This window comes from Babylonia areolata, chromosome 7 (genome assembly GCF_041734735.1).
Source record: "Babylonia areolata isolate BAREFJ2019XMU chromosome 7, ASM4173473v1, whole genome shotgun sequence".
In the NCBI taxonomy this organism is placed as follows: Eukaryota; Metazoa; Mollusca; class Gastropoda; order Neogastropoda; family Buccinidae; genus Babylonia; species Babylonia areolata.
Window position 1 is genome coordinate 24,007,369 of NC_134882.1, and position 20,713 is coordinate 24,028,081.

The following is a 20,713-nucleotide window of genomic DNA, read 5'->3' on the forward strand; positions in this document are numbered from 1 at the left end:
GCTCTGGCAGTGACTTGGGCATGTGAGAAGTTTGCTGACTACCTTGTGGGTCTACGTGATCTCACCATTGAAACGGACCACAAACCTCTGCTGTCTCTGCTGAAAACCAGGCATCTTGAAGACTTGACCCCAAGAATCCAGAGATTCCGAATGAGGTTGATGCGCTTCCAATTCGACATCCAATACACCAGAGGAAAAAACTTGGTGACAGCTGACGCTCTCTCTAGAGCACCAGTGGACTCGAACAACAACAAAGACAAAAAAGCAGAAGAAGAAGATACACTGTATGTGAGACAAATCATACAAAATCTGCCAGGAACAGAGAATCGCATTGAGCAGATCAGAAACGAACAAGCCAAAGATGAGATCTGCCAGAAACTACTACACTTCGTTCAAGAGGGATGGCCGAGTTCATGTCCACAAAATCCTGAACTGAAAGCATATTGGACAGTCCGGTCCGAAATTGCTGCTGAAGATGGTCTACTTCTGTTTAGAACCAGGCTGATCATCCCAGAGACGCTGAGGAAGGACATTCTGGAGAAGCTTCACACGGGGCACCAGGGGATCGTGAAATGTCGAGCATTAGCAAGAGAAAGTGTCTGGTGGCCCAAATTGTCCGTGCAAATCGAGACAATGGTACGGAACTGTTCTGTGTGCATCAAAGAACGACCAACTCCCCCAGAACCCCTCATTCCTTCCGACACACCAGCCTACCCTTGGCAGAAAGTCGGCATGGACATCTTTGAACTCAAAAAGGAGAACTACTTGTTGGTTGTGGACTACTACTCTCGCTACATAGAATTAGCGCATCTGAAGACCACTACAGCAGAAACAGTCATCAATCATGCAAAAAGCATTTTCTCACGACATGGAATTCCTCAGATCGTCGTCTCAGACAATGGGCCACAATTTTCCGGCAAACAATTTCTGGAATTTACCATGAAGTATGATTTCAGTCATGTCACCAGCAGCCCCTACTACCCAAAAGCAAATGGTGCTGCAGAAAGAGCTGTTCAGACAGTAAAAAATCTAATGAAGAAGACTGAAGATCCCTACCTGGCTCTGCTAACCTACCGAGCAACACCACTGCAACACGGTCTCAGCCCCGCAGAACTGCTCATGGGTAGAAAACTGCGGACCCGAATTCCCACACTGCCTTCGTGCTTCGCTGAAGGAGAAGGCAGGGAAGAATTCAGAGCAAAAGATGCGGAACTGAAGAAGAAACAAAAAAAGGACTACGACCACGCTCATCGCACCAGACCTTCAAGTGAGCTGGCATCAGGCCAACCAGTCTGGGTCAAGCCAGCAATGACACCAGGAAGAGTCATCAACACTTTGCCGAATAGGTCGTACCAGGTGGACACGCCGAGTGGACACCAGAGGAGGAACAGAATTCATCTGATTCCCCGTGATCCCAACCCTGAACGCCCCAAACCTGTCCCCAGGAAATTGTCCACACTCTTCCCCAAATCCCTGGGAGCCGATCCTGTCCCTGACCCTGTTCCTGACCCCAGTCTTTCCCATCACCTCAGTCCAGAAGTCCCTTCCCGGTCACCCAGAACCAGCCAGTATCTCCGTCAGCCACAGTCTGCACCTGCCAGCCCTGATGTGAAGAGGTCTCGAAGTGGACGACCGATCAAGACCCCACAAAAACTGAATTTGTAAAAGGAAGACTGTTGCCAAATTGAACTAAAATAAAGTTAAAGTTAAAATGTAAAGGCACGGCTGCCAAGTTTGATTTAAATACTTAAACAATTTTAAAGTTTAAATTTAATGGCACAGTTGCCTAACTCAACCAAACAACAAAGTTAAAATTAAAATGTTTGTGTTTAAATTTTTAATCTTTTCAGGCTGAAGTTAAATTTAAGTTGGTTTAAATTAGTAAATTGGAGGTTGAAGTTAAAAACTTTTCGTTTTGAGTTTGTAATTAGTTGAAAAACAACGACAACAATGAACATTGAAGTTGTTTCTGGAAAGAAAGTTTGTTGTTTTTTTTGTAAAAAAAAACAAAAAAAAAAAACAAAAAAAAAACAAAAAAAAACCCACACACCACCTAAAGATAGTCATTTTTATTTTAGTACATGTTCTTCAAGTTTTAAGTTGTAATGCTTTCTGAAAATGTCCATCATCAACAAAGAAAGGGAAGGCTTTCTGAAAATGTCTATCATTTACAAAGAAAGGGAGATGTGGCATAATGCATGTTCATGATGTATTTGAGAGATTCCGGTAATAATCACTTGAGCTTGGAATCTGGAATGGCGTCCTGTATGTTTATTATTGTGCTTGAGATTTACTGTTAAAACCTAACAAACAAACAACCAGCACTACAGCACACAACACGACAAAACCGATAGGTCTAGTTTACATCAGTTTGACATGTTAAGTATATGTATCACCAAACATGGAGTATAATACAAACTCCTTTTTCCTACAAAAACGCAAGTTCATTTTGTGTTTTTCCCATGGATTATATTCTGGATTACACCATTACATGGGAAATATAGTTGTACTGAAGACTTCAGTTTGCTTTGTTTTCAACTGCATTGCAGTGATGTTTGTGTTGTACCTGTCTTTGTTTATGTCTGTAATATGTCAAAGTGCAAAATTTGTATTGAAAAAAAACCATGATAATTAACACAAAAATCAAAATATTTCACTTGTACCAACATCATTTATTGCTCCAAAACACAAAAATTCCATCATACCTCATACTTAAAAAACCAAAAAAACCAAAAAAAACAGGAAGTCATTTGATTCAAAAACAAAAAACAGTTATAGGAATTTGAAATCGGTAGGTGTAATTTCTTGCTCTTTCTTGAAAATCAGCTGGCACCAGGGAGTGTTGCACTCTAAACTCAGGGTGAAAGGGTTAATATGTTCTACTTTATGACCTTTTTGTCCAGCCTTTGCCATGTTTTTGTGTGTGTCAGACTTGAGTGTGGGCTGAGAGACTGTGTGGTTTGAGTGACAAACCTGTGTATGCGAATTGAGCCCAGTCAGTAGCAGAGAATTTTATAAACCCTTACACCACTTGAGGCGAAGCGATTCGACTGCAGGGGTTCACCACTGAAGGCTACACTCTTTGACTGCAGAAAATTCTCTGGAATGGAATAGGTTAATGTTGTGCATAATATAATTATTTTGTGCCAATAGTATACTTCCTAGAAAACATTATTTATTCAGCTATGTTTGTAAAAAAAAAAAAAAATGGAGTCTGTGTGTTAACTTGGTGTTTTGATTGTGTGTGTGTGTGTGTGTGTGTGCCCCCATGGTGAACACTAATATTGGCATAAGTTTTCTTAGCCTCCACAAGTGGCACAGGAGTCAGAATTGGCAGGATATAAGATATTAATAAGACCTTGAAATGCATTCCTTTTGTGATGATATGATAAGCAGGGTGAGAAGTCAAAGGTCAAGTTCATTATTTAGCAAAAATAGCTTGATAGAGACTGTATCTTCAATCCAATTTTAATCAGATTTGGTTTTGTGACTGGTATAGCACAAGTTCAGCCTGGCTTATGATATTGATAGGAAACATTTATGCGTGCAAGAGAGGTGTAGTCTCACATAATCTTCAGCAACCTTGGTATAATCATTGGTCATGGTGAAAACAAAATCTGTGAAAAGAAAAGGTCAGCATCACAGAATGGCTCCTAGGAAAATGTAAAACCATGATAGAACTTTGGATTTTTTATCCAATTTTCAGTCACTGAGGTATACCATTAGTGATTTATTTTTGCCAGAATATCAGTGCTATGTAAATTTAGAAGTCAAAAGTCAAGGAGACATCAGTGTGTCTTTTTTTTAATGCACTTAGAGCTGCAGGGTAAGCACTATATCAATGCATACTATTATTATTATTATTTTTTTTTTATTCCTGTTACTATTATTATCATGAATGTGTGTGCATCTTTGCAGGATGGAAGCTATTGTACGATCTCTTGAAAATTTACATAAGTATCTTTGCCTTAATATAGCTGCATCTATAATGTTCATGATGATAATTATAATGGGTATTTATGATGTGCTGTACGTCCTTAGCACAGGGGCCAGAGCGCTAACACTACAGTTAACATCAGTTTTGGAGGGAAAAAAAGGTTGCAAAAATGGATCACCACAGGGCACTATGATATTAAGTGACTAACAAGCAAGACAAATGGAATGTGTCACTGGCAAAATACACACACACACACACACACACACACACTGCATCACATGCCTGCACCTAAACATTTTGCTTCACTTTATATTTTTTTATATTTTAACTCCCCCCCCCTCCCCCACCCCCCACCCCCCAATCCAGAGACCTGGAAAAGCTGTCGGACTATGTGGTGCTGCCCATCCTGTGGCTGAGTGAGGTGAGTGGTGCCAGCTGATTTGCACTGATTCTCTGTCTGTCTACACTGTGTACCCCAAATTCCAAATTAACTGTAACCTGTAACACCCAGTACAGGTATCTCCATACTGCTGTCAGCATGTCCAGTTTTGTTTTCTCAATCAGCTGCATTCTCACCCAGTGCTTCTAGCTTGTTGGCTTTGGCCTCTACATTGTTCACCAGCATTTTAAGCAGACTGAGTGTGTTTTCAGCGACATTGTGTACATATTTTATATTAAGTTTTGTTTCAACAGTGCACTCACCTATTGCAGGGCTAGTCCACAGAGAGAACATTGCAGCTGCACTGATGTGGTGCAGTATTTTAGTTTACCTTGAAACAAGAATCCAGGCAGTTTGGTTTCTGTTTTCAGCATTAGCACACTTTGACAGCAATGAATTAGTGTCCGTTTCAGTTTCAAGGATGTGTCACAACATGTGGACTGATCCAAAAGTGCTAGACCACAGCTTTAGGACATTTCTTTTTAAAGGAAGCAGATGCCTGACCTACAATTCAACCCTATGTGCTAGTCAGGCCTTGAGCACCTACCAAAAGAAAAAAAAGTATGGATATATGACAACAGTAAACAGTAATGAATATAAAGATGTCATGTCTGGTGACAAAGGTAAATTGGAAACAGGATGAAAGTGTTTCAAACAGTTTGGATTCAGACTAGCCTTTTTTAAAAAGTGGTTTGACAAGAGCATGCTTAAAACGCTGAGGTGCAATGCTAGATGACATAGGCTTAACAGTAAGTGTGGGAGTTATCTCAATCAGTCATATCGGGCAGGTGCAGGGATAGAGTCAAGGTCACAAGATTTCTTTGGCATGTTCTGAAGTACCTTTTTCATACATAAACAGGTATTGTGTGGAACATTTTTATTTGAATGATGTAGGGCAGGTTCAGAAAAAAATATTTTTGTATGTGTGTGTTGTTTACTTGTTATTGTGCTTTTTTCTGGAACTATTATAACAAGAAAAAAAAAGAGAAAAATTGATATGGCAAAAGAGAAAGTTAAGATTGATGGTAATAAAGAAGCGCTGTGTCAATGCAAGCACCACTGACCTTAACCCTCACCCTCCTCCAACCACTGTTAATTGTGTACCACCTTTCCTGCACTTGGGAGCGAAAAAAAAAAGCTTTTCTTTTACATACCAGAGATGGGCCTGCTGTTTTTCTCTGGTATTTTTAGATATTTAGTGATTTCTTTTTACCATCACATTTTTTTTTTTATCGTGTTTATTTTTGTTTTATTATTATGTAATGACTTTTTTCTTCTTTAAAAAAAGAAAAAAAAGTATTACCATCAACAACAGTGTCATTATTACTTTAGAAGCAGCAGAAACGTCGATGATTATCATTTTCATCCTCCACTTTTTTCATGTTTTAACTGGTCTCTTTTTCACCCCATCCTGTTTGATCATACCCAGTCAGCTACTATCGATGACAAGTCGGCGAAGGACTTCAAGAGTGAGGTGCTGCTGGCAGTGAAAGTGACGGAAGCAGTACAGTATGGCTTGATCGCACTGGGGGTTTTCCTTCTGATCTGTTGGATCATCGTTATCCTCAGAGATGTCTTTACATCTTCGGTGAGTGCACAGACTGTCAAGTTACTGGTTTCATACTATTTTATTTATCTTATTTTAAAATCATAACATTTAAATGTGAAAATGAATACTTTCCCTAAATGTCTACTATCACCAGTATGTGACAGGACATTGAACCAAATTCGTTTACCTTCTTAAATTGTTGACAATCAAATGCAGTAACATTTCAGGTCATAGGCCAGTCATTTTACGTGAAAAAAAGGGCCAAAATATGAACTAACTGCTATAAAAATAATTTTTCTGGAATAGATACAAGATTATGTTGGGAAACAATATCAAAAAAGTCCAGGCGCACCACTTTTGTTTTTGACCCTATTTTTGATGCCAACGTTTCCTAGGTGTTTTGAAAACCGATCACCTTAGAGGGGGCATATAAACACCATTTGTACTTCCATAAACACCTGTTTTGTTGCATGTCAAATTAAAGCTTCCATGAACAACTTAGAAAAACATATCTCAGTCTGATTTAATTATCTCAGAACAAAACAATGGCGAAAAAAACACTGCGTACCCGCTGACGTCACATTTCACAGTCAGACTCATCCAGCTCAAGAACAGAGTTTGACACAGCTGATTCCATGACATTCCCCACAAGCTGCTGTGCATGTCAAACCATGTTTCCTGCAGCCACACCTTGCTGAAGAGCAGTCAGTTTTGCAGTTGCAGCGGATAAACCAGCAGATCTTCTGGTGCTGGCGGTAGGTCAGTAGCAACAGGAAGAAGTTAGCCCAGCTGAAGATCCCAGCCCCAACCCAGTGGAGAAAGTTCTGCTTCTTTCCCTAGATTGGCCCATTCCTGTACTTGATAGTACACTCTGTAGGAGTGGTACCAAGCAGCTGATGAGGTGGGAGGCAGAGATCTTGCTTGGACCTGTGTGGTGTTGGATGAAAGTTTTTGTTGGTACTTGACAAGCCCCAGTTTATCCAAAGTGTCACACTTTCTTTCATTGTACAGGGAAACAAAAGCCTGTCCACCAGCTTCAGCTACAGATGTGTGCTCACATTTCTCAGCAAGAAAGATCTGCGCAAGCCCAAGAAAATCTGAATCACTTCTCAGTTTCTTGATGGGCAGTGACTTCGCAGTGCCAGATGGTCAAGATGTGGTATCACATCTACAGAAAGCGTGGACTAACATATTTTTGCAGACATCGCTACCAACACGTGCTTTTGTTATTTTGATGTCCCATATCATGGTTTGACTTCTTTTTTTCTTCTTTTTTTTTTCCTTTTTTTTTTCTTTTTTTCTTTCTTTTTTCTTTTTTTTTGTGTGCAGCATTCTGATGTGAAAAACACATTGTGCATGGTCGGTTTAACATGATGCAGTAATAAGACAAGAAGGTCCGTGTCTCCGCCGATCACCACAGTTGTGGAGACTTCAACAGACAAAAGTGTTTCCTGAACAATCAGGCAGTCAGCATCTCCCTCTGCTTGACAGGCTGGAATACCTTGGGCTTCAAAGGCACTCCTGAGGAGTTGCAGAAACTGTTGCTTGTTCTGTGCATTTGCCTGGAAGGGTTCCTTTTTCTTACATAGCATGTCTGCAGTGAAGGCAACATTTGCACCAACCATGCCTTTGCTTCGGCGCAGATGTGTTGCATCCTTTGTTCCTGGCCCAAAGATTATTTTGGTATCTGTGTACTTCTCGACATGCAGCCAACATACATCTCCACCAGTTCTCTGTATGATGATCCTCTTGGCTAAGGCAAGTGATGGAGCAGAGAACCGCCATCGAGAATGTACTTGACATTTTCACTTGGCAGAGAAGCAGATATGCTCTTTCCTGTCCAAAGAAAGTCTGCAAGGATATGCTTATTGGCTTCTCTGGGAAATCCACAAGCATCGAAAAGCGATGTTGGCAAACTCATCAGCTCATGACATAGGACATAGAATTCACCTGAACTCCTAGTCTACTTGCAATAGTGCCATGACAGTACGTGGCCATGCTGCCTGGACAATGGCCTATCCTACTGAGGCGATCTTTAAATCACTGTCTTTTACCATGATGACGGATTTTAAGAACATCCTCAGGGAGTATGGTATGAAGTTGATTTGGTTGTCAAGGCAGCCACCATCTCCAAAGTCTGGATAATTGTGTCTCTCGTTTGACATAGTCTTTATATCATTGAATATCAGTTATGCAGCTGTCTTGATTATTTCTGTCTTTTGATCTTGCTTATTGGCATGTCTCGTTGACACAAAAAAGGCATGCAGTATATCTTTGAAGCATTTCGTCTCAGAGAGACAACTTCAGGCCTCCTGCCTTTTCCTAGCTCTGTGAAGACAATGTCCTCCTCAAAACGATCTTGCAGGGTTTTTTTCAGGTACTGTGGCTTGCAGTTCAGCATCAGGTCCACCCAAGATATCCTGCATATTTCCACAAGTTCAAGAACAGTTAATTGGTTGAAGTCACTGTGCTTCAGGTACTCTACCACACCAAGGAATGCTGCAGCAAGGGTTGTCCCATTTTTATATTCTCTGTGTGCTGTGAGAACGCCTGTGGAAGTCCAGTCCTGAATGGAATTGGAACTGCCTACAATGCGATACACAACAGCATAAGCACAGCAGTCCGATACAAAAGCAAGTCTACCAGTCACTTCAACACCCCACTTGTCATTCTCCGCCCTTTCAGCACACACTTTCTTTTGGGACTCCTGAAAAGTGGTTGTTCTGATTGGAATCAGTGTATTAATTTATCCATTTCTACGCAAATATCTACTTTGACAGCAGAAAAAAACACTGGTTGCTGTAGTCCATTTTGCTTTGAAGTGTCCGCAGGCACTTCTTAATTGGAGATAATGCTTCTTCTCTCATTGCCCTCTTATGTACTGCAATCCTGTGTGGATGTATGTACAATTTGCGACATTTCTGCATTGATGGTATCCCCACTTTGTTTACTGGCAGTGTTTATACTGTCACAACCTCTCTGTGACAGCTTCACACAATCTTTGTCTTCTGTTGGCTCTTTACACATAGTGCTCTCGTAGCTGTCATATACCTCCTGGATACAGCTAGGAGTGTGAGAGCTACGCAAAAAAACGCGTAAATGGGCTTTTCCATTTCATTTTTAAAAAATTTAAATGCATCAGTCAGTTGGGCTTAAATGCTGCAGAAAAGCCCCAGAAGTTCTGCCTGAGATCTTTGCAAATGTGGGGAGAAAATGGGGGAGTAGGTGAGACTTAGATGTGATGTTGGTGACCGCAGCTTTTGCAACACCCCTGCCAATGAATTTGACAACAAAATCTGGAGTAAAAAATACTTCCGCCATCTTGATTTCATCCATCCTGGTAGTGAAAGGCCCATTTCTCATTTGTTATGTTTTGATCCAATGATCTCTTGTGCCATACATTATGTGTTAGATCTGGAAGTCAGTTACTGTGTCATTTTCATTAAATCAATAGATTCTTATCACAAAGAGTGCGCTTTGAATATGAAAGAAACCTCCAGCAACACATGATTCATTCCAGTCTTCAGGAGCATAATGATGATTCTATGGCTCAGTGGACTGATATGTTTGGCACCTTATCTTGTCAGGGAACACACACACACACACACACACACACATTTTACCATCGCTTATATACACAGACACCCCCCAACCGACATAGAAACATATATTTATACAGACGCACATACACAGGTGTGCATGCTCACTGGCATGCACACACATGCACACACACGATCTCCATCTCTGTCTCATCCCAAGGGCTGTTCGTCACATTACACAACAAAAACTTTCATGGTATTTTTGTGAGTTGAAATAATGTCAGCTTATACTGTGTCAATATATTTGATGGTTGTAATATTAGACATTATTTTGATCTGGGATCTATCACTGAAGTACCAAATATTCATCTGTATTACCAACATGAAATATATGTTTCGCTTAAAAGTGCATGCAGTCTGTGTCTCTCATTGAATGTATTGTTGTTGTCTTCATTCTGGCATGGTTGTAGTTCTGTGTTGTATGACATCACTTTATCCTTGGTCTTTCCGCCCTTAATGTAATAGAGTGTTTGTGTAGGTGCATGAGAATGCATTTGTGAGTGAGTGTGTGCATGTGCATGCTTGTGTGTAGTCATGAGTTGAAGGAGTGGAAGGGGGTTGCTGATTTAAAAATAATTACGAAATCAGTGTGTCGAATGTTTAGATCAGTGGTCCCCATCCCTCTCTCACCTTCTGCCTTCTCATACTGGCACCACACACACACACTTACAAACACACACACGTGCATGCTTGCAGCCACACACACAAGCGCACACACATAAACATGTGCCAGTCTTACCATCTCACACACACTGGGGTCTTACCATCTCTCTCTTTCTCGCTCTCCCCCTTTTCTCTCTTCCTCTGACTATTTTTTGACTTCACTTGTGTAAACAAAGTGAGTCTATGTTTTAACCCGGTGTTTGGTTGTCTGTGTGTGTCTGTGTGTCTGTGTGTCTGTGGTAAACTTTAACATTGACATTTTCTCTGCAAGTACTTTGTCAGCTGACACCAAATTAGGCATTAAAATAGGACAAATTCAGTTCTTACCAGTCATCTTGTTTAAAACAATATTGCACCTCTGGGATGGGCACAAAAAAATTCAAAAAAGAAGCCAAATTATATGCAAACTGCGTTTACTGTTATATTTATATTTTTTGTGTTCTCGAAACTTGACACTTTGATCTGATATTCTGACACAACAACAAGAGCAGTCATTATTATCATTTTTTGCTCAAACAGGAACTTCTTTTGCTAAGCATGGAAGTTTTATTTATTTTGCAAATGCTTTGGTGCAGAGGTGTAAAAAAGGACAATTAATCTGTAATTAATGCTAGGGGGCTTAATTTGCTTTAAACTGATCTTTCTCATCTTAAACATTACATTTTGAAATTATACTCAATACATAAAAAGCTTGTGTGTTTTACTCTCAGTGTACAGGGCTTTCAGTATGTTCATTCGCCCAAGTGGTCTTTTTTGGAAAATACTAAAATCAATACGACGAGTGGACTTTACAGATCTGTTGGCTGAGCCCAGAAGGTTATGGGCAAAAATCAGTTGTGTACACATATTTATACACATTCAAAGCGCGTGCTCATATTCTTCGCGAACGCGAACAAAGTCATTTTGTTTCAAGCTTTTGACCTGCCCGTTCAATCCTATATTCAATGGACTATACACGATAACATGTGATGGAAAGTTGGAGAAGGAGACCGTTAAATATTTATTCAGAGAAAGATTTGTGAACGCCTCATCACTTACTGGATTATGCCCCAGACTGCCATAAAAATATCCACAGAATCAGTCGGAATTCACAGTTTAAAATTGTAAACCATGCGAGTTAATACCCTTGAACTGATCACGATGAAACGAAAAAATTTCCAGTCTTAACTTTTCTCAAAATGAAGTCCTTTTCACTTCTTACGACGTTTAGAAGTACTTGTATTTGGCTCTACATGTTATTAGTTTAACAAAATACTAAATTTTCATATCAACTTTAAAGCTATAAAACTAGAATGAACATAAAAGAGAAATTGAATCTACCGTGTCGTACTACATTCCCGGCGGGTGTAACTAAACTTATACATCTATCTAGATCTAGAGAAAACGGCTAAATGTTAAAGTGCGATTGCGGGGATAGCCACGTCTCCTTTACCGCGGACTTAAAAAGAATTTTTTTTTTTTTATTGCTCTTAAAGATATTTTGAATGCCCAAGATACACCAGAATAATATGATTTAAACAGCGTTCTCACTGCGAATACCACAATTGATTTATCTCCCTTTAAAAAAGTATGTTCAAATATTAAATTTTAGAACATCAGTTAAGGAGCCATGATAGTGTAATGGGTAAGACAGTTTCTTTGCACCTGAACATGCGGGGTTCGAATCTGGTTAGGACTTTTTTTTCTTCTTTTTTTTTTTTTTTTAACCTGAAGCTTTATAATAAATACAGAACATATTTTAACGATTAGATTTTTTGTTTAAGTGTATCACAAGTGAGTCTTGAAGGCCTTGCCTCTCTTGTTTACTTTGTCAGTTGTGTTCACAGTTCCCATGTGTTACTCAAAGGGACATGGATCATAAACAAAGTACCCAGCTCCCTTCTGTTCAACTGTTCAAACAGGACCACCACAGTCGTCCTCTTCTTTTCATGCTCGCCCCCTTACCCCATCTTGCACTCTCTTTCTCACCTTCCTCTCCACTTTCCTAATACAATAGTCTAAACCATCAGTAATGTGTGGTTATTAGGTCCTGGTTATGGTACCACATGTTCAAACCACAACAGGCATTTGTTGATTTGACACTTTTAATGAACTAAACAAGAACTGGCATTCAGACATGTTCCACAGCATGTGTCAGAGGAAGGAAGAGAGTGTGAGTACTAGTGGTTGGCGTCTTGTCTAGTAGCATCTGTGTGTGTGGAGATGCTGCTGCACTCATGTGTCTCGCTGAGGTGAGAGGGAAAGTGGGGGACATATGAATCACAGCATGGAGAGTATGCTACAGCTCTCTTCTCCTGATAGCTGTTACAACAGCAGGCTGTTTCTATCTTGGTCTGCTGCAACACATTGCTGTTCGTTCTAGACTAACACTATACTATCAGTTACAAACAGCTTAGAATGTACTCAAACACATTGAATTCATTAATCCACAACATTGTCACAATACTAAGTGCTGACTTGAACTTCAAGTATCAGAGAGACTTAAAAAATCACTGAGTGATTTCTGACTGATTTTTCTGCTGACACAGTTAATTTGAGTATCACTGAGCCTAGCTCTCATTACTTCCATCTGACAGTGAGGAGGGGAGGGAGGACGAAGGATGGGAATTGGTCACCACTGCGCTGGCATTATTGCATATTCCTGTGGACATTCTTTTCCTACCTGCAAATGATTTCTGTTTCAGTGAGGTTAAGAGGGTGGGGGAGTGTCTGCACACAATTGCTACAGTCTATTTATCACTACGAACTGTTTATACACATCACCGAGTCTTTCATCAGTGTCCATAGTTTCACCGAATCTTCCATCGGCGTCCAAATAGTTTCACAGAGTTTCTCATCAGTGTCCATATAGTTTCACTGAGTTTGTCATCAGTGTCCATATTAGTTGGATGGGTGCACAACACACCTAGAACGAGCAGTGTGAGGCATTTTTATGTCTGTTCGTTTTGGTGTCTGTGATGTCTGATGAAGAGTTGTGTGTTGTGTGTTGTCATCCTGGCAGGTGGTGTCTGTGATGTCTGATGAAGAGTTGTGTGTTGTCATCCTGGCAGGTGGTGTCTGTGATGTCTGATGAAGAGTTGTGTGTTTCGTGTTGTCATCCTGGCAGGTGGTGTCTGTGATGTCTGATGAAGAATTGTGTGTTGTCATCCTGGCAGGTGGTGTCTGTGATGTCTAATGAAGAGTTGTGTGTTGCATGTTGTCATCCTGGCAGGTGGTGTCTGTGATATCTGATGAAGAGTTGTGTGTTGCATGTTGTCATCCTGGCAGGTGGTGTCTGTGATGTCTGATGAAGAATTGTGTGTTGCATGTTGTCATCCTGGCAGGTGGTGTCTGTGATGTCTGATGAAGAATTGTGTGTTGCATGTTGTCATCCTGGCAGGTGGTGTCTGTGATGTCTGATGAAGAGTTGTGTGTTGCATGTTGTCATCCTGGCAGGTGGTGTCTGTGATATCTGATGAAGAGTTGTGTGTTGCATGTTGTCATCCTGGCAGGTGGTGTCTGTGATGTCTGATGAAGAGTTGTGTGTTGCATGTTGTCATCCTGGCAGGTGGTGTCTGTGATGTCTGATGAAGAGTTGTGTGTTGCATGTTGTCATCCTGGCAGGTGGTGTCTGTGATGTCTGATGAAGAATTGTGTGTTGCATGTTGTCATCCTGGCAGGTGGTGTCTGTGATGTCTAATGAAGAGTTGTGTGTTGCATGTTGTCATCCTGGCAGGTGGTGTCTGTGATGTCTGATGAAGAGTTGTGTGTTGTCATCCTGGCAGGTGGTGTCTGTGATGTCTAATGAAGAGTTGTGTGTTGCATGTTGTCATCCTGGCAGGTGGTGTCTGTAATGAAGAGTTGTGTGTTGCATGTTGTCATCCTGGCAGGTGGTGTCTGTGATGTCTAATGAAGAGTTGTGTGTTGCATGTTGTCATCCTGGCAGGTGGTGTCTGTGGTGTCTGATGAAGAGTTGTGTGTTGCATGTTGTCATCCTGGCAGGTGGTGTCTGTAATGAAGAGTTGTGTGTTGCATGTTGTCATCCTGGCAGGTGGTGTCTGTGATGTCTGATGAAGAGTTGTGTGTTGTCATCCTGGCAGGTGGTGTCTGTGATGTCTAATGAAGAGTTATGTGTTGCATGTTGTCATCCTGGCAGGTTGGTGCCACTGAGCTGAATGGGAAGGTGTGGCGGCCGCGGTAACATAAACAGGTCGCTGCACGTAGTAGCCAGTTTCCATCTCGCTAGAGGCTGGCAGCTTACATTTCACTGCTGGACAGTAGTAGAGTGTAGACATTTTCATCAAAATGTTTAATTGTTGTTTGTCAATAAACTTCGACAACAGGTATGAGAAAGAGTACTATTTGTTAAAAAAAAGAAGAAAAAAAGCAAAAAAAAGCAAACAAACAATCTTTTATTTTTGATCTCTCTCTCTCTCTCTCTCTCTCTCTCTTTGTAGTAGTCTTTTTTCATAAGTTTCTCATGTGATTTTCAGTGAAATTTGTAGTTGATATCTTTCTTGTTAATAGTTCTGTGTTCATGTGTTCTTTGATGAAGCCCAATCCCCCACATCACTCTTTTATTCCTTTCTTTTATACCCCAGGGCTGGGTGGAAAAAAACATATGTTTTGCTAATCTCATTACCCTGATAAAATAAAATTCCGTTTCGTTTCGTTTCTCACTCTCTCTCTGTTTCTTATTCTTGACCATAATAATGATAATGACTAATGATAATAATAATGATAGTATTACTGATGTTGATAATGATAATAACAATTGATAATAAAAAAAATATAACAACAACAATAATAGTAATAATGATGATGATAATGATAATAATGATAATTAAAGCAACAAATAGTTGTCTTAGACAGTATCAGTATCAGTAGCTCAAGGAGGTGTCATTACGTTCAGACAAATCCATATACACTACACCACATGCATCTGCCAAGCAGATGCCTGACCAGCAGTGTAACCCAACGCGCTCAGTCAGGCCTTGAGAAAAAAAAAAGAAGAAAGAAATATATATAGAGAAAAAAAATTATAAGAAGAAATAAAAACAGAAAATAAAAATAAAATAAAATAAAATAATAATGATAAATAAGGATGAAATAAAATGAAAAAATAGATAAATGAATAAATAAATAATTTAAAAAAGAAAGAAAAGATAAATACTTAAAAAATTAAATGGTGGTTTGTTTTTTTTAATTAAAAAACCAACAACTTTGTCTTAGACAAAGCTCATGTAGCAAATCATACTTAAGTTGACAAATGTTGTCCACCATCAGTAGAAAGACAGGCAGACAAAGAATTGTGCATAACTGGGTGTGAAAGGAAAGAAAATGAAAGAAGACTTTTAAAAAAAGGGAGTCAGAAAAGAAAAGGGAAAAAAAACGGAAAACAAAGTAGAGGGGAAAAACAGAAAGTGGAGAAAATAGGAGGTTGGATGCCCCACAGTAGACACCAAAAAACAGCATCTCTGTGTGTGTGTGTGTGACCAAAAACACCAAACAAAAAGAAAAAAAAAAGAAGGAAAAATTAGCTGGGAGGTTGGAGATTCCACAAAATACAACAACTAAAAACAACAACAACAAAACAAACAAGAAAACAACAGCCCAAAACAGTGTGCCATCACCTTTATCTCTTTTTCTCTCTTTGCCCCCCTCCCTCCTGTAAGTTTTCGTTGCAGTTAATATTTTACAGCTGAGTAACCAATTTCTCTCACCCTCTCTCTCTTGTCCAGTTGTTTGTATACATTATAACCAAGGTAATTTTCAGCAACAACAGATTTGCCAGCTTAATAGAACGACTCAGAGAAAGAGGGAGAGGCATTCACGGCAGGCAGTAGCCTGCTGGCGTGTGGCCAGCCTCCCTTCTTCCCCTCCATATTATTGAGCTCGATGGTTGGTGCAGGCTGTGGTACTGATTGTCTGCAGCTGGGGACTGTGGGATGTCTCGCAGCTGAACCCGGTTTCTTCTGAACAAGAACTGTCCAGATAGTGTTTGAACAATGTATGAACTTGGCTGGTTCCACTTAGTGATAACCTGGGCCAACTGCTATTTACCAGCTTGGTCTTGGACTTGACAGGTTGTCCAGGAGTGAGAGCTGGCCAGTTGTGTGTGCCCTTTGGTCACGATGCATTTTCTGGGCTGATTGGCGCATTTGGAGCTCTGTGTAGATGTTATTGGCAGGCCTGTTGTTGCTGTTGTGGCCCATTGTTGCTGATGACTTTCTGAGGAATGCCATGTTCTGTGAATATCTGCTTCATGACCCTGATGATGGTCCTCCTGCTTGTGTCTAGTTCAAATTTGCGAACAGTGAAGTATTTACTGCAGTAATAAGCAACAATCCAGTACTCACTGCCATTGAAGCTGACATGTTAGCTCCATGGGTTGTTTGGTATCTCATGGGGTAGCAGGGTTTTCCATTATTGAGCTGATTGGTGATCATGGCAAACTGGACAGGCTTTGATTAGGCTCTCAGTGTCCTTGTTGATTTTCCAGTAGACAACATTTGTGGCCCTCTGGTCTTTTCCACTCCCTGGTGTGCGTAGTGGAGCTGGTCCAGGATGATTTGTTTCTGGGTGCTGAGAAAGATAAGACTTTCGCCTTTAAAGATCAGACCATCTTCAGTGGAGAGTTTGTCCTTGTTTGACCAATAGGATCTGATCTCTTCAGGCAGTCCTTGATGGAGTCTGGCCATCCATTAATGATGGTGTTGGTTGGTTTAGTAAGGTTCTGGTCTGCTTTTGTATCCTCACGGATGCTGTTAAGCCATTCTTTGGTGAATCTGACAGCATGGATTCTGACATCCAGGTCAGTTGTTGAGTCATTCTTCTTGCTTGGTAGTCTTGACAGAGTGTCTGCCAGGGCCATTTCCTTTCCTGACTTGTACTCAAGGTCGAAATTGGAGCCTTGAAGTTTGAGTGACATCCTCTGGTGCCTTGGTGAGTGGTTTCTGGGCCAAGGGCTTGTGGTCGGTGATGACATGGAAGGGTCTCCCATAAAGGTAGGTGTTAAGCCGCTGCACACCAAAGACGATTGCAAGGAGCTCTCGCTCAATACAGGTGTATCTGGTTTCTGCATCAGAGAGAGACTTTGATGCATATGAGATGGGTTTTCCATCTTGCAGAAGACTTGCTTCAAGTCCTTTGATGCTGGTGTCCAATTGGAGTAAAGGCATCTGTGAGGTGTCAAAGTAAGTCTGTGTTGACTTCTCAGACATTGCTGCCTTGAGACTGTTGAAACATTGAAACATTCCTGGTGGCGGCTCTCCCACAGGAATGGTGTGTCTGTTTTTAGCAGGTCCTTCAGCACTGATGATTTTTAACTCAAGTTTGGGATGAAGGGTGCCAGAAACTGTAGGAAACCCAGGAATGTCTGCAGCTCTGTTTTCTTTGTTGAGGTTGGCATATTCTGCAGATCATGCATCTGCAGAGTATGTCATGTCCAAGAAGGTGATGGAGTCTGGTTTGATGTCATACTTCCCAGAATAAAAGACTAGGTCGTTATCTTCTGTGACCCTCATCAAGTTATGTATGACTTGGTCATGCTGGTCATCATCTTCAGCGTAGACTGCAACATCATCTGCGATTCCAACTACTCCTTCGACCTGGTCCAGGATTTGATCCATCTTCAGCTGGAAGATGTCTTGTGACACTGATAGTCTGAATGGAAGACTAGTGAAGCAGCAACTTCCAAAAGGTGGATGGAATGTGGTCAGTAGCTGGGAATCTGGGTCTATGGACTGACCAGTCGCCAGCCTTGATATCCAATTAGGAGAAGAGTTTGGCCCCTCTGTGTGAGCTCTTCTACATCTTGTGATGTGGTCGTTTGAGGTCTGGGGTCCAGGCATATTCGAAGAGCACCGGCTTTTTTTGTGGGAATTGTGGGAATATTCCAGGCTAGAAACCCAGTCTGTTGGTTCAGTGACATGTCGTATCACTCCACTAGTCTCCATATCATCTAACTCCTTGATGGCATCTTTGAGGGCGATGGGCATTTTCCTTGGAGTGTCCATGTGCGATGGTATGTCTGGGTTGGTGACTTTTCCAGGGAATTTCCAGATTCTTTCAAATTGTGTGTGATAGAGTTGTTTGAGGTCATCCACTGTGCTAATCGTGCCGTTCTTGCAGTGTGTCCCTTTTGCTGATTCTGATGTGTTGACATTGCAGTACAGAGTGACGACCTTCAGGCTTTCACAGGATAGGTGGCCAGTGTTAGCAGGGCATACAATGTCGACAACATAGAACTTGGTGTTCCAGAGTCCTTGAATCTGCACGGAATGTTGACAATTCTGTGGCCTGTGCCTTTGTATACAGTGAGGCAGACATGACATGCGGTCAAGGTGATGTGTGCTTTGGGCAGTCCAGTCTTTGTTGGGCTGTCAGGGAACATCTCGTGGAAGAGTCGGAGTGGTAGGGTGTTCCCTTGTACCACAGTGTCAGCCTTCAGGGTGAAGTTGCATGTGCCTGGAAGAGCTGAGTTTGATTTTTTGGGTGACAAATGCCTGTCTCTTGATGAGTGCAGTGAGGAAATTTTGATGTTGTTCAAAGATACAGAATCCAACTCCTTTTCCAATTCTTCTTCAGCATATAGATCATGGAATTTTCTGTCACTCTCTTGTGTTGTGGCCCATGGCTGTGGTTGGCTTTGGTTTACTGCTGTTGTTGGCTGTGTCGCCTAGGTCTCTGTTGTGCTGAACACTGTGTGGACCGACACACTTTGGCCCATTCATTTATTTGTTTATAGTCTGTTCATCAGAGACGATGATATTAGACTGAACCCCCAGTAGTTCAATTTTCCACATGAGCTGCATTCTTTGCAAAATGCTGGGCAACTTCTGGGCTTGTGTATTCCTCCACAGTTCCTGCAAGTGGGTGGGGATGGTGTTTGGAGAGCAGCAACTGCTGCTGATTGGGACTCCATGTTGTGCACGTTCCTCAGGTGTGCTACCGTGGCTTCAAACTGTCTGCCCAGTTCGAGGGCATCTGGCAGCGTGTATCCCTTGGGTTGGGATAGCAGGCTTTTTCTGAAGTCGTCATCTGATGTACCAGCAATTATCAGTTCTAGTATTCGTTCACCAAGTTCGACTTCATTGAAGTCACATCTTCGTGCAATGAATTTTGCTTGGTTGACAAAGTCATCCAAACATTCTTCTTTGTTTTTTGCCTGAGCCCCATCAGGCATAGTGGACAGATTCTAAAGTTGTTTGGCGGCTCAAGCTGTTCCTTGAACTTTTGAAGTATGGTTTCGTAGCTGTTTTTTCTTCTTCAGGTAGAGTCCCAGAGTTGTACCACTTGAGTCCTTCCTCATTGACTAGAAGTGTGAGACACCTTGTTTTTGTTTGGTATGTTTTTTATTCTGAAATATAATTTGTTCATTGCTCGAACATTCGAAACACGTTGATCAAGTTGTCTGCAGCCCAGTTAATCCTAGGTTCCACGTTATGGTCCATTTTGTTGGGAATATCCATAGGACTACAGATCGTTGGACAGCGTTTATCTTTTTTGTGTATGACGGTCAGTCAGAAAGTAGCTAGCTGATTGATGAGTACACCAGTATTCTAACTTTGATCTGCACCAGTAATCACGATCGCTTTCAGAGCAAACACGAGGGGTCTGCCACAGGAATAGAAAGGTGTTCAGTTTTATGGCGGTGCCAGAAGAATGCTGGACTGAGCGCTAGAAAAGTAGAAGTTTCCTACTTACAGATCAGTTGTCAGGTCCTTGTCCTTTGTTTATTTGTGTTTTTTACCACTCACCATGTAATGTGTGGTTGTTGGATCTTGGCGGTGTTATCACACATTCAAACCAGAAGAGGCATTTGCTGATTTAACACTTTTAATGAACTAAACAAGAACTGGCGTTGAGACGTGTATGTTGCACAGCATGGGCTGAGGAAGGAACAAGAAGAAGAGAGTGTGAGTACCAATGGCCGGTGCTAGTAGCGTGTGTGTGTGTGTGTGTGTGGAGGTGTTGCTGCGCACATGTGTTTTGCCGGGGTGAGGGAAAGTGTGAGGGTCGCTGACCACAGCATGGCAAGTATATTACACTGTCCTGTGTGCGTGCCTGAAATTTGATTGAATGGCACAGGAAACGAATGATAAACACCCAGTGGCAGCCGTCAGTCGGCTCTACCCAGGTAGGCAGCCTGTTGTGCAAATGACCCTGTATCTGTAAAGCGCTTAGAGCTTGGTCTCTGACTGAGGATAGGCACTATATAAGTATCTATATCAATAGTCAATCAAACTGTCAGCACTCCATGATCTGAAGCCCAGTCAATTGTTAGATTGGAAGAGAAGACAATGACTGCCAGTAACTGGTGACAAACAACCTGTCTGCTTTCTATCCATACAAACCAGCAACAATGTCTCAGAGTCCTGGTTGTCTGCCCAATATGAAATGGGTGGTGTATGCGTTGATGTGCTCTGTGTGTGTGTTCACATACATATGTGAGCCAAATGCATATGTGTACACATGCACTAATATGTATATGATTAGATGTCTAAATTCTTACTGTATTTGTGTTTGTGTATGATTTTCAATTC

The 20,713-nt window shown here is 41.3% G+C and overlaps 1 protein-coding gene across 3 annotated transcripts in view; it reads left to right on the forward strand.

The window, feature by feature from the left end:
- LOC143283910 (lysosome membrane protein 2-like) overlaps positions 1–20,713 on the forward strand; it is a 179,327-nt gene that overhangs the window by 149,801 nt on the left and 8,813 nt on the right. The window contains exons 11-13 of one of the 3 annotated variants that reach the window (XM_076590324.1): positions 4,304–4,358; positions 5,806–5,964; positions 6,937–10,153. In XM_076590324.1, coding sequence (XP_076446439.1) covers positions 4,304–4,358; positions 5,806–5,964; positions 6,937–7,026 — 304 coding nt within the window. In that variant the 3' untranslated portion in view covers positions 7,027–10,153. Of the gene's footprint in view, positions 1–4,303; positions 4,359–5,805; positions 5,965–6,936; positions 10,154–14,322; positions 20,077–20,713 lie in introns of those variants that run through there. The other 2 variants (XM_076590326.1, XM_076590325.1) reach the window with 2 other exon arrangements.